Below are 14,766 nucleotides of genomic sequence, written 5' to 3'. Positions count from 1 at the left end.
AAAAAAAAAAAAAAAAAAAAAAAAAAAAAATGTACAACCTTAAGTTGAGAGTTCTGTTTTATTTGGTGGGCATTCTGAGGGCTTCAAGCCTGGAAGACAGCCTCTCAGATAACTCTAAGGGACCGCTCCAAAGAGGCAAGGGGGAAGCCAGGATATATAGGAGTTTTTGCAACGAAGACCAGGTAGTCGGAACATCAAAAGATTATTGTTAATTTAAGAAAATCAGACATCTCAAGTTAAGGAATTTAGCGCTTTTCTATGTATGGGAAGATGCAAGATTCTGGGCTCACTGGAATCATCCCTTTGATATGCCCCTCAGCTATCTGGGGCCAGTATCCTGTGTTTTCTCATCCAGGGTTTCCTCAGGGTGCAGTGTTGCGGGTGGCTGCAGCTATGGGCATTCTGTTTCCATCCTGAGTTCCCTCAGACCTCACCATTGGGGGAAGTTGTAATGTGATGGCTTGATGGCTGCCACATCCTTTGTTTACTGATAGGGCAGGCAGTATTTTTCATTCACACCTAGTTTGGAGGTAGGGTCTTTGTAGATGCAATTAGTTAAGAGGTCATGCTATATGAGGGTGAACCCTAAATCCAGTAGGACTTCTGTCCTTGTTAGAAGAAAGAAACCCAGAGAAGGAGGCCATGAGAAGATGGAGGCTGAGGAGAGTGCCACCAGGCAAGGTGTGCCGATGATTGGGGCACCATCAGAAGTGAGGAAGCAAGTTCTTCCCCCGAGCCTTCGGAGGGAGTACGGGAGCCTTTGAATCTCCTGAACTGTGCGAGCATAAATTTCTGTTGTTTTAAGCCACCAAGTTTGTGGTAATTGGTTAGGGCAGCCCCAAGGAATGAAGACAGCAGCCAATGATCCCCACCTCTTGGAATTCACACCCCCTGTGTGCCCCCGCCCACACTGGACCAGAGTTGTCTCCATGACCAATAGAATGCCGCAGAAGTGATGTTATGCCGCTTCTGAGATTAGGTTATAAAAGACACTGTGGCTTCTATCTTGGTCTCTGTTTCTTTATTCACTTGCTCTGGGGGAAGCCAGGTACCATGTGTGAGCTGCCCTGTAAGGAGACCCATTGGTGAAAAATGAAACCTCCTGACAACTGCCACACCAGTGAGCTTAGAGGTAGCTCCTCCAAGCCCAGGCAAGCCTTCGGGCGATGCAGCCCTGGCTGACCGCAACCTAGTGAGAGACTCTGAAGAGAATCACCCAGCTAAACTGCTCTAGAGTCCCAACCCTCAGAAACTGTGAGAAAGTTAAGTGTTCCTGCATTCAGTTGTTAAAGTTTGGGGTCGCTCGTTACACAGCGATAGATCACTAGCATGCAGGGGAACAGAAACAAATTATTTCTTTTATTAGGACTGCAATTTTCTCCATTACTTTTATTTTCCCTCTCAAAATGAACACCAGCCCTTTTATTTCCCCAAACATCTGATTTAAAAGCTGATCACACCAAATTGGTTGAATATCTCTGTCCCCACAAGGTTTGCACCTTCAGACATACGTGCCAGGGACTGTGATTTCGGGTCCCTGCCTAAAGTCTGGGGAATGAAAGCGGAAGCCAGAGGAGGGGCTCAGGTCGGAGCCCCAGGAGTCCCGTCTGCGCCTCACCAGTCAGACCAGCCTGGCAGGTTCACCTTCTGCTGAAGGTCCAGCAAGGGAGAGGCCAGGCCATAGCGTCTGCCTCTGGGGACTGCAGCGGCTCCAGCCCAGAGGCAGCTCAAGTCCTCGGGCAGCAGGCAGCACAGCTGCTACCACAGGCCCCCCAGGGCTGCCGAGAACAGACCTAGTTCACACTCTCCTTCTGCTCTCAGGCCCAGCCATAGCCTCATATTGTCACTTCCTCTGAGGAGCCTTTGCCGAGTGGAGATCCCTGGTCATCTGCTCTGACAGTGCTTTGTGCTTAACTCTATGCTAACTCCCCCTCCTCGTGATAAATTGACTTGGGGTCTGAGGCCCCTAAAATCACCTCAAGGTCAAGGCTGTATCAGTTTTGTTTCCAAGCACCTCGAATAATGTTTGGCAAATAATTGGGATCCAGTGAGTGTTGAATGTGGAAACTATTTCTCCACCTTGGAATATTCTTTCTCTCTCCTCCACCCATCTAAATGGACCCACCTGGCAGGAAGCAGCTGAAATTTCACCTCATTCTTGAAGCTTTCTCCAGCCTGAAGTGATTGCTTCATCATTTGTAGGATTAAAGAATTCAAAAGGGCTTTAGCAGGGATGAGCTGACACAAGTAGCTGAAAAGGGAGGAACAGGGACTTCCCTGGTGGTCCAGCAGATAAGACTCAGTTCCCAATGCAGGATCTTTTTTGGTTGCGGCATGCAGGATCTAGTTCAGGGATCAAGGTCAGGGAACTAGATCCTGCATGCCGCATCCAAAAAAGATCCTGCATGCCACAACGAAGATCCTGCGTGGCGAAACTAAGACCCAGCACAGCCAAAATAAATAAATAAATAAAAATCTTAAAAAAAAAAAAAGAGGAACAATGTAAAGGGCTAAGGCCCTTTCAATTCTAGGAATTTATCTTTTTACTTGAGGATGTTCTCTGTTTCTATTGTCTCCAGTATTCCCTTGGCCCACAGATTAGAGAGTCTGGTCTTTTCAGGTGTTTATGGCTTAGCCCCCAGCCAGACTGTAAAGCTACTTAACAACAGGGACCAGGTGTTGTATGCCTTTGTCACAGGGCCTTGTAAATGCTCAGTAAGCACTCATTCATTGCCTGATATAATACCCTGTGCTTTGAACTTTTCCACTGAGGGGACAAGAGATTGGGAAAGGGAGTGGAGAATGACTATTGGCCTTAGAAAACAGAAATCTGTTCCCATCTTTTCTCATGCCTCACTCTGCAGACATCTGGGTATAGGACTGACCTCTCCCACATCCTTGCCAAGCCCTTTATGGAACTTTGCAAATGACCTGTGAGGGAGAATTACAATAAGGCAGTTGGTCTATGTTGGGCACCAGGCCCAAGTGTCTCTGCCCCTTGTGAGTAGTTGGATGAATGGATGGGTGGATGAATGGATGGATGGATAGAAGGATGGATGGGTGGGTGGGTAGATGTACATCCACTGACGGATGGATGGATGGATGGGTTCATGGACCAATGGAGGGATGGATGGATGGATGGGTTCATGGACCGATGGAGGGATGGATGGAGGGATGGATGAATGGATGGATGGATAGAAGGATGGATGGGTGGGTGGGTACATCCACTGACGGATGGATGGATGGGTGGGTTCATGGACCGATGGAGGGATGGATGGATGGATGGTTGGATGGATGGATCAATGGACTGATGGGTGGATGGATGGACTGAATTAAGTAATATCAATCAGAGGCCTGAGTGCTCTTCACCCCTGCCCTGATCACACTGAGCCACGTGCCCTCACAGTCCAGGGCAAAGGACACCTGCTCAGTCCCAGGATGAATCTAAGTTCAAAGTCTTCAGTCTGTAGTGGGTTTCCTTAGACGTTACATCTCATCAACTGGTACCAACTAATAGAACCTGTTGAAAAACAGAGACGTTCCTCTCATATTTCCAAACAGGGCCATATTCACAATGCCATCAGTCCCTGCTCTCACATTGCCTCACTGGCCACAGCCTGGCTACAGAAAAAAAGTCTGTCCTTAGGCCCTTCAGACACACTCACTCTTGCTTCTTCCACCTCCCTATGGCTAGGATGGAGCCCCATGGGGCACCAACGGGAAGGTGATATAAAGTCGTCTGACCCCAGCATCATTTATCTGGCTGCCCAAACCACCAATAACATTATCAATAACAATAGCTATGAGCAGAGTCCCAGTGCCTGGCTTTTGCCAAGGCTTTATGGGTGACTCTCTCCCCTTTCAACAAACACTCATTATTGTTCCCTACCTCCTTATTATCCATACTGTGCTGAAGACATTGTGAAATCCTTAGGCCCTTCTTCCCCATCCTGGAGACAATGATAAAGATTGCTACAGGCTTACCCACCCTGACCAGGCAATATAAACTCAGTGCAGATGCCCTGGAGAAACCAGTTGGAGGTTCCAGGCACCTGGGATCTGCAGGTCAGTGGTGGACAGGCAGTATTCTCTCTTTCTCTGTTTTCTTCTCCCTCTGTCAATAGCTCTGATATGCCACCTCCTTTTAACTCCTCCTGGCAAGCTCTCTAGTTAGCAAGGTATCCCCTACATAGATGACCATGGGATGCTAAATAAGTCGAGGGGCACAGAGAAGGAATTTGAGGAGAAGGTATAGGTTAAGTCAAGCCAGGATTTTTAAATATTTAGGACCACAGATTTTAGAAAGTAATTTCAGAAGAAATCAGCTAGGCCAGTGGTATTCAACAATGTTTGGTGAAGCTTGAGTTTCCTTAGAGATGCCCCAGTGCCTTTTTGTTTTTTGCAGTGTACATTATTTTAGTTTTATTTTAAAAAAATTTTTTTAAATTTTTAAAATTAATTTTTATTGGAATGTAGTTGATTTACGTTGTGTCAGTTTCTGCTGTACAGCAAAGTGAGTTATACATATACATCTTTTTTAGATGTATACATCCACTCTTTTTTAGATTCTTTTCCCATATAGGTCATTATAGAGTATTGAGCAGAGTTCCCTGTGCTATACAGTAGGTTCTTATTGGTTATCTATTTTATATATAGTAGAGTGTTTAGTTACCAAGGGGGAATGGGGGGAGGGATAAATTGGGAGATTGGGACTGACATACACACCCAGTGCCTGCTTCAGTAGTCGATGCTAGCTGGGTCCTGGTGTCACCATCATTTTCTGCTTCTGCAAAAGCAGGTGTCTTTTATCCATTTAACTTTCATTAGTGTCTGTGTAAAATTTCCTTGTGAAACTTAAAATAGTTTTGAAAAATATTGACCTTGATCAACCCCTTATTCCAATAAGAATTTCATGGCCTAGGGAAAAAAGGAATTTTCCAAGGTGACAAAACAAATTGGTAGCAGAGTTAGGTCTAGAACCAAACTTGCCATCCAAATCTGTGGTGAGTGTTTCTATGTCCTGCTCATAAGCACCGATGTGTCTCAGTTGGGGCAGATGGAGAGAGCTACAAGCTATGCTTTGTGGCTTCAAGAGCTTGTTAACTTTTGTAAGGGAAAAATGCCTATACATAAAACAATAAATAACACACTGAAATTTAATGGGAGTTCAGAGTAAGTTTGCAATGGTAAAGGAAAGAGTCTTTAAACTCTGAGTCGTGGAATCACTGATAGTTTGATCTTGAAAGAATCTTAATAACCACATACTCTAACTCCATGATTTTACAGATGCTGAAAACTGAAGATTGGAGGTTAAGTGACATGAACTTGTATGTCTGAGCTGTTTCTCTGAGCTGATAATTAACTTGGCAGAACTAGATACTCAACCTATAGATAATAATGCCATGCCCAGTGACCTTAATGTCAAAAGGTTTGGGGCTTCCATGGTGGCGCAGTGGTTGAGAGTCTGCCTGCCGATGCAGGGGACACGGGTTCGTGCCCCGGTCCGGGAGGATCCCGCGTGCCGCGGAGCGGCTGGGCCCGTGAGCCATGGCCGCTGAGCCTGCGCGTCCGGAGCCTGTGCTCCGCAACGGGAGAGGCCACAGCAGTGAGAGGCCCGCGTACCACAAAAAAAAAAAAAAAAAAAAAAGATGCCATGAACATCTTTATTATTAAATATTTGGGCAATTCCTTATTTTCCCATAGAATAAGGGCAACAGATGAAATTACAAAGTACACAGAATGCTTTAAGACTTTGATTCACATCACCGACATCCATCCGGAATTTGTACTCCTGTTGGTGTCCTGTGATCCTTTGCTCTCACCAGCCCTTAAACTCTCACTGCAAAGCCAAGGGATAGGAAACGACTTGTCCAAGGTGATCAAGTGGCAGATCCAGTACTAAAAGCCACCTTTGCTAAGTCCTGCTTCTAAGATCCAGGCCACGTTGCTCAGGGATGCTGAGATGGCCGGAAGTCCTGCCATCAGCATCAATCTGCTCCTCCTTACCTGCTTCCTAAAATGTCCCTCAGTGTCACTCTCTCCTGCTCTGAGCCCTGCTTCTTCATTCCTACCTTTCTCCCATTTCTTCTTCTTTTCTGCTTTCTTATCTTTTCTCTTCTCTTTCCCTTCTTCCTTGGTGAGAGAATCAGCCCTAGCCATCCTTGCTTTTACTTTTCTGGGCTATTCTCCAAGTCCTACCACCCTCATGCCCTGATTGGTTCTGGGTTTCTTTCCATGCTGGATTCTGGAATGGCCTTTCTGAAGGTGGTCATTTCAGGGAAAAGCTCTAGGGACGGATGATCCAGCCAGAAGGAGTGGAGCCATGTGAAGCTCTGTGGTTTAGGGTCTGTACAGGAACACTGGCTTCAGTTTTTAGATCATTCCTTCTCAAAAACACAAGTCTGTGTATCTCAAGCCTGTGCTGTTTTCCATCTGGAACAGAACGGGGGAGTGTGCATGGTCTCTCACAGAGCACAGTCTTGGCAAAGTGATCCAGTCCCCAGAACGACACTCTCTAACTAGAGAGAGACCCCACCCTGGCTGCAGGCGGGAGGTTCCTCCTAGTAGCGCTGTCCAGAGGAGGCTGGGAGAGGTGGTGACTCCAAGGCCAGGCTGGGAGTGGGACAGGGTTTCAGTCAGGTTCATCCTTAAACTGTGAGGCTAGAGCACACCCCACCCCAGTCTGAGCCCCAGGAAGGCTCCTGGCTGAACTCTTTGGGAAACCTGTCATCCTATTTCCCAGAACCGGAGGCACCAGTGCACAGTCAAGCTCACACCCCTGCCAGCTCGACTCGGATGGCCTCAAATGAGGGAGACTCGGAGCTGCCTGGAGCTTGCTGGGCTGAGGAGCCCTTGGTGGATTCTGGTAGGGCTCTTATAGATAAGCACCTAGTGAGAACTTTCTGCCCTGTGATTGGGTAATTTGGCTGCTTGGGATGTCTGCTCCCTAGCTCCACCCCCTTCTTTCTCTGACAGCCCCCCCCCTTTTCTTTTAAATTACAGCCATTCTTTTTAAAAAATTTTTTTTTTTTTTTTTTTTTTTTTTTTGGTGGTATGCGGGCCTCCCTCTGTTGCGGCCTCTCCCGTTGCGGCCTCTCCCGTTGCGGGGCACAGGCTCCGGACGCGCAGGCTCATTGCATCGGCAGGCGGACGCGCAACCACTGCGCCACCAGGGAAGCCCCTAAAAAAATTTTTATTGAAATATAGTTGATTTACAATGTTGTGTTAGTTCCAGGTGTACGACAAAGTGATTCTTTTTTAGATTCTTTTCCATTATAGGTTATTACAAGCTATTGAGTATAGTTCCCTGTCCTGTACAGTAGGTCCTTGTTGGTTATCCATCTGTTTTATATATATTAGTGTGTATAACTTAATCCCAAACTCCTAATTTACGCCCCTCCTTTCCCCTTTGGTAACCATAAGTTTGTTTTCCATGTTTGTGAGTCTATTTCTGTTTTGAAAATAAGTTCACTTTTAACATCTTTTAAGATTCCACATATAAGCGGTATTATATGATATTTGTCTTTCTCTGTCTGGCTTATTACACTTAGTATAATCTCTGGGTCCATCCATGTTGCTGCAAATGGCATTATTTCATTCTTTTTTATGGCTGAGTAATATTCCACCGTGTATATATGCCACATGTTCTTTACCCATTCATCCTCTGATAGCCCTTTTTTTCCTTCCCTCTCAGCAAGGACCAGTCACCCCTGATTGCAGGAATGTGCTCCCGCCCCATGGCAAGATACTACATGTAAGTCTTCCTGGAGTCTTCCCTTTTCTAATCAGGGGGTCTGGAGATGACAGAGGAAGAGGAAAGAGGGCTGAGTCAGTGGGATGAGTCTCCTTCTCACCCCAGAAATCTCAAATGCCCCATAACTAAGCTTAATCATCATCATAATCACAAGAGCTTTCTTTCCTGAACTTCTGCAAGATGCCAGCCATTCTACTGCCCTGCCTCCATCCTGAGAAATCTACAAAGGGGGCATTAGTAAGCCCATTTTATAGATTTGGAAACTGAGGCTCAAAGAGGTTATAAAGTACCTAATGTCACACAGCGCCAGGACTCAAGACTCCAGGTTCTCTGTGCTGCTCTGGCCTCCATTCTCTAACAGCTCAGAGATAATGTTTTTTCGTTTTTTTGTTTTTTTTGCGGTACGCGGGCCTCTCACTGTCGTGGCCTCTCCCGTTGCGGAGCACAGGCTCCGGACGCGCAAGCTCAGCGGCCATGGCTCACGGGCCCAGCCGCTCCACGGCATGTGGGATCTTCCATTAGCTAAGGGTATTATAATTAGCTGTTAGTGACAGAGAAGAATCTCCTGGAGGTGTGGTGTTGGCCAGGAGATTCTGCTCTTGAATGTAAGGAGGGCTTCCCAGGCCTGAGAGCAGCTGATGACCATGCCTGAAACCAACCAGCCGTGGGCTAATAGCATGGGCGTGGCTTTCATGCTGCGCAGACTCACCACGGTTCCTTCTCAGCCTCCCTGGCATGCGTTTACCCTCCCAGGCGGATCGTCAGAACCACAGGCAAACCCAATGCCTGCCATCAGGCCCTGCTCCAGCTCCCTGCTGACCACGTGTATTTGGCATCCATAGCCCAGCCCAGCCCACCCCTTACACACCTGCACACTCACAGGGTGGCCGGGCTGGCATGCTTGACCGTCACGTCGGACTTTTTTTCTCCCTCATGTGTGGATTTTCTTCTATAAAGAGCCTTTAAAATACCTGAAAAACAAACCACACGTTATTATATACTCAATTAATCCCTTTCCTGAAGAGAATAAACATATGAAAAATTGGGTGGGCCCAGAAAATCTGGGATAAGGCTCACCATATCCCAGACATCAGAACCTCGCTAGGAAATTTCTCAGGGGAGGCACGGAAAAGGGCTGGAGCGTCAGGAAAACTCTCCACCCTTCAGTGGGAAGACACAGGCTCCCATCACCACCCTGAGGGCCTGACAGGGGCCAAGCTTGCTAGAGACAGAGGTGCGGTCTCTGAAAAAATCACGAGCCCTGGGAGGACTTCCTTCACCTAAGGCTGACCTGGTCTTGACATGCTCTTGGGTGGAGTAGCGCCCCTACTTCTCTCCTGAAGAAGGAGAAGAGCCCCTCGTGCTCCATGCTGTCTGTCCTTCGGAGTGTGGGATGGGAGGGCCGTGAGGCTCAGTGGTGCCTGAAGGGGGTGGGCCACCAGCACTGCCTCCTGTTTCAGAGTTAAGGATGCAGATCGCAAGGCTCTGTACATGAGAGACCGCCACTTCCTGGTGGGAGATCCCGCCGCAGACAACTGTCGTGCAGGAGCATCTGGGGCCTCGATGCCCTGGGACTCACCCAAGCTCCATCTACCCCAAGCTCTCCCTTTCCTACTGAAGGTCAGGACCCCTGTAGGAGTCCCAGCTCACCTTGCAGCGTGCAAGTAGGGGTCAGGCCGGCTGTGCCCTGGCCCAGCTCCTTCCTGTTCAAGCCTTAGCTTGCTCAAGAGCTTGCAATCTGGGGTCCCCTCATCTCCTGGCTCTCTCTTCTCCTCCCCAACCCCCCAGAGATGATCTGCATACTCCCCAACAGAGGCCTGGGCCACACCAGTTTCCCCATCTTCCTGGGGATCCAGGGAGGCAGTCGTTGCCTGGCATGTGTGGAGACAGGGGAGGGGCCTTCCCTGCAGCTGGAGGTGAGAGACCGCACCCTGTTCTGGGGCCTCCTGCAGACCTGACCTGGCCTCCAGGGTGCTCTGGCATCTCTGTGCTCATCTGTGGATTCTGGCCAGGTCCACACATCCCTTCTGTTCAGGTTTCCACCATCTTTCCCTGCACCCAGCACCCAGACCCTTGCCTCCAGAACCTTCAGAGGGCAAGTCCCTGCGGAAAGAGCCACCCTCTCAGGTCCCTTGTTGGCCAAGCCCCAGAAGCCTCGAGGGCTGACACGCAACCAGCAGTTTTATCCAGCAGCTGCCGCCTTGCCCTCACAGGAAGTGAACGTCGAGGATCTGTACAAGGGCGGTGACCAGGCCACCCGCTTCACCTTCTTCCAGAGACGCTCGGACCCCGCCTTCAGGCTGGAGGCTGCTGCCTGACCTGGCTGGTTTCTCTGTGGCTCGGCTGAGCCCCAAGAGCCCGTACGACTCACCAAGGAGAGTGAGCCCTCAGCCTGCACTGAGCTCTACTTTGAACAGAGTCGGCAGAGAAGCAGGAAGCTGGGTTCTGGCCTGGCGCCCCCAAACCCAGCTCATCCTGCTCAGGGTCTGTGGGAGGCAGAATAATGGCACCCCCCAAAGAGGTCCACATCCTGATCCCCAGAACCTGTGAATATGTTACCTTACATGGCAGAAGGGACTTCGCAAATGTGATTAAGGCTGATCTATCCTGTGGTATCCCAGTGGGCCCGAGGTAATCAAACACCAGGGTCCTCCTATGAGGGAGGCGGGAGGGTGAGAGTAGAGGGAGGGTGGAAGATGCTCTACCGCTAACTTTGAAGTTGGAGGAAGGGGCTGTGAGCCGAGGAATACAGGTGGTCCCTAGAAGCTGGAAAAGGGCAGGGAATGGGTTCTCCCGTAGAGCCTCCAGAAGGAGCACAGCCATGCCAACAACTTGACTTGAGCCCAGTGAAAACCATTGCAGACTTCTGACCTCCAGAAGTGTAAAATAATAAATTTATGTTGTTCTAAGCCATTGCATTTGCGGTAACTTGTTACGGCAGCTGTAGGAAACTAACACAGGGAGTGAGTGGGCCTCTGTGTGCAGTATTCAATGCAAAGGGACTGGATAACTTGGTGAGTCCTTCTTGGAAGCCTGGCCATGGCTTCTCCTCTGGTCCCTCTGCTCCAGAGCTTCTAGAAACAACCGAGAAACTCCAGGCAGAACCCAGCTCTCCTCCTCTGTCCATGGACAATGTCTTGGGCTGCTTCCAATTTCAGTTTTAGTTCAGGTCACGATTTTTCTATCAGATACTTCACAATGAATCAGTCATCCAACCGACTGACCGGTACCATTAGTTGCCTGCTAGTGTTGATGTGTGAGGACCAAGGAGGAGAAGTGAGGGAAAGGCAGTGAGCTTGGACTGGATGTACTGAGTTTAAGGTTACTGTGCAACTGATGAGCTGAGTTGACTGTTTACAGCAGGGAGTATAGGGCTGGACCTCAACTGAGAGTTTGTAGTTAGAACTGACACTCATCCTCAGAGCCCCAAATCCCTCTCCATTTCATAGAGGATCCATAGTCAAACAAGCTAGAGCAGAGAGCCCGTGGTATCAGGGCTCAGAGGGGTGGACTGCTGGTTCTCTTCCTCTTGTACCACCCCTCAGCATCTGTCCAACAGGTACTGTGGGCCAGGACATTTAAGAACAGTGTATCTTCACCCTCACAGCGACCCTGCAAGGCAAGTATTCTTACCTGCATTTCACAGGTAAAGAGACTAGACTAAAAGAAGTGACATACTTAACTTGCTGAAGGTCACATAGGCTGTACATGTACATCTGGTCCTTTTGACGCCAATATCGTTCCACAAGTTTTTAGTCCACTCTTATTCTAGGAGCAACAAAACTAAGCTTCCTTGGAGCTGATACTTGAGTGGAAGAAACACTAAACAAGCAAATTCACAAACAAGAAAACAAACAAGGGCAATTTACACGAGAGAGGGTGAGGGCGGTAGGTAGTCAATGGTAACATTAGAGAGGGTGGTCAGGGGAGGTGACCCTGACTTTCCGGAGGAGGTGACATTTGAGCTGAGGCTGAAGAGCAGGAGGGAGTGGGACTAGGAAGTGATGCAGGAGAGAAATAGCAAATGCACAGCCCTGAGACAGAAAGGGCTTAGTGTGTCTGAATAGCACTGGAAGGCTGGGGGGCTGGGCCCTGGAGAGAGGGTTAGGAGGTGGGCAGGAGAAACAGGGGCTGGATCATGGGGGCGTCTTGAAGGCAAATAAAGGTTTCTATTTATTTTTAAGTGAAAGAGGATGCTCTGGGAAGATTTTAAGCAGAGGAGAGACATACAGAGCTTTATGGCTCTGATAAGTTTAGATTCTTTGCCTGCCTCTCCATGGTCTTCACGTGCCCCATTATTTTATCACCTGGCCATGACATCATAACTACGTATTTATGTGCCGGGACTACTCTGTGCTTTTTGAGGGGGTGTAGTTCAATTTGGGGTCACCAGTGCCCAGGGCAGCTGCTGGTACAGTGAAGGTGATGAGTAAGTGCAAAGTCTTGAAAAAATTAATGGATGATCACTTGGTTCTTGTTAGACAGTCAGGATACAGTGTGAGGACGTCTATGGCAGCAACGTAGACGGATGTCACTGCAGCACGGAGGTGCAGCTGGTGGAGAGGGCTGGACGGGTCTTCACAAAGGAAAGGGCGTTTAATCTGGGCCTCAAAGAAAAAGTAGTTTCAGGGCAGAGAATGTGTGGATGGGCATTTCTAAGCAGAGGGAGAAACTAAGGAAGGTGTGATGGAGGAGACCTCCCAGCACACCTGGGGCGTGATGAGTCATCTACGGGCAGGGACCCGAGGCTTGTGGCTGAGAAGTTGCCAAAAATTAAGATGGGAAGATATGTGGGGCCTGACTGTAGATGCCTGGTGAAGGAGTGAAGGAGGAAGCCTGGAGGAATCATCCGAGTATTTCAGGTAGGACTCAGATTTTAAGCCTGGGCCCCTGAGGTCAGCACTGGACCAATCCACCTGCTTCTAGGGCTTCTGTCATCTCAGCTTCCTCTTTGCCCTACCTCTCGCCCCACCTGCCTTCTCTTTGGCTCTGCCCTGGGATCAGCTTTGATGCTGTGGTTCCATGGTTGGCCTGACCCCTGCTTCATCTTTCCACATCAGCTTATCTATCTCCTTCACTGGTGGTAACTCAACTTGACCCAGCTTGGAGCAGGGCCAGGAGTGGGAGGAGACCTGGGTATGCCTGGGTGGGTGGCAGGCACGTTTCACAAGAGAAGGGCCAGCAAAGATGAGTTGAACGTGTTCTCTATTTAAGTAAAAACACAATTGGAGCTTTAATATATGTCAATTCTATATGATGCTTTGGAGAGGAAGAGGATACAAGAGATTTAGAAGACACGGCCCCTTACCCTTTAAAGACATATGGTGTGGGTGGGGACACCAGACATTATGAACAAAAGCCAGCATCTATTGACTGCTTCCTGTGGAATGAGTAGTAAACACCTCAAACGTTACTCAGGGAGCCTTGGCTTGAAATTCTGCAGGGCTCAGGTAGAAATAATGATGGATTGCTGCTATTATAATGATCATTAATAATAATAATGATAGCAGCTTTGGATAGACACCCCTCCCAAGTCTTATCCCTGAAATTCTTCCTCCTTCCTTGTGACCACACCAAAGGCTTCATCCCACAGCCAGCCCATCAGAGCTGTTATTATGTAAATTCCTGGGAGAGGCACACTCTCCCAGGAATAGTGGGTCATGCCCACTATCTCAGAGTGAACTGAACTGGCAGGTCCTGAGCCAGAAACTAGTAAACAAGTGAGTAGAACACAGTGTGGTAACCTCTCCTTCAGGCAGCACCAGGGAGCTGGACTACTGAGTGGTCCCATCCCAGGGGGTCGGGAAAGGATTTAGAGGAGGTGATGTAGGCATGGGGGCCAGCCAGGTGAGGGGCCGGGGGAGGTGTGGGGCAGGCAAAGGAGACAACCATATACAGGCTTGAAGGAAGTCCTGAGTGTAGCTGTTGTGTGTTGGTGTGTGCGTGTATGCATGTGCACATACATGTGTGCACATGTGTGTATGGTGTGCACGTATGCATGCATGAACCTGTGTCTGCATGTGTGTGTTGACAAAAAGCTCCAGATATAGGCAGTGACTGATGCATAGAGGAACTTGTCTTTATTCTGAGAAGATCTGAAGCAACTTTATACAAAAGGGTGATGTGTTCAGGGTCTCCTGCAACCTGTGTGTCCTAAGTCACATGGCTTGAAAATCTGTCACACTTCCTTTGTGACCCAAATTTTCATCCTGTGATCCCAAGCCCACACTATAGCCCCTATATTACTATAGTCTCCACAGACAAGTGCTAAAAACGTCACACACAGGAAGCAACCTAAATGTCCATCAACAGAGGAATGGATAAAGAAGATGTGGTACATAGATACAGTGGAATATTACTCAGCCATAAAATAGAACAAAATAATGCCATTTGCAGCACCATGGATGGACCTAGAGATTGTCATACTGAGTGAGGTAAGTCAGACACATGTCACATATTATATGATATCGCTTATATGTGGAATCTTAAAAAATACAGGGTACAAATGAACTTACTTACAAAGCAGAAGTAGAGTCACGGGTGTAGAAAACAAACTTATGGTTACCAGGGGATAAGGGGGAGAGAGGGACAAATTGGGAGATTGGGACTGACATATACACACTACTATATATAAAATAGATAACTAACAAGAAGCTGCTGTATAGCACAGGGAATGCTACTCAATACTCTGTAATGGCCTATATGGGAAAAGAATCTAAAAAAAAAAAAAAGAGTGGATAAAGGCATATGTATAACTGATACACTTTGCTGTACACCTGAAACTAACATAGCGTTGTAACTCAACTCTACTCCAATAAAAATTTAAAAAAACACAACAACAAACATCGCACACAGAACTACACAGGCTACACAACACATGGAAGTTCTGGGGAAGTCTAAACCCAGATTTAGGGAGGAAAATAGTAAAATTAAAGAAGAACACTCTAATGGAAACCAGAATTTCCTGGATACCATTGGGCCCACTCACCTGTGTGCAGTAAAATCAATTTATT

General features: G+C 48.1%; 2 protein-coding genes across 2 annotated transcripts in view; both read left to right on the top strand.

Annotated features, from left to right (window-relative positions):
* Window positions 1-14,766, top strand: part of LOC102975470 (interleukin-36 receptor antagonist protein) — a 42,111-nt gene that overhangs the window by 4,071 nt on the left and 23,274 nt on the right. The window lies entirely within an intron of this gene.
* On the top strand, window positions 6,120-10,989 carry LOC102976532 (interleukin 1 family member 10). Its single transcript, XM_055088875.1, is given in 3 exon segments — window positions 6,120-6,865; window positions 7,694-7,753; window positions 9,934-10,989. Coding segments are annotated over 3 exon segments (444 nt in total). The 5' UTR covers window positions 6,120-6,805; the 3' UTR covers window positions 10,258-10,989.

The sequence above is a fragment of the Physeter macrocephalus genome, chromosome 12 (assembly GCF_002837175.3).
Source record: "Physeter macrocephalus isolate SW-GA chromosome 12, ASM283717v5, whole genome shotgun sequence".
NCBI classification, from domain to species: domain Eukaryota; kingdom Metazoa; phylum Chordata; class Mammalia; order Artiodactyla; family Physeteridae; genus Physeter; species Physeter macrocephalus.
Note: the sequence above shows the minus strand (reverse complement) of the source record. Positions and strands in the feature narration are given on the sequence as shown.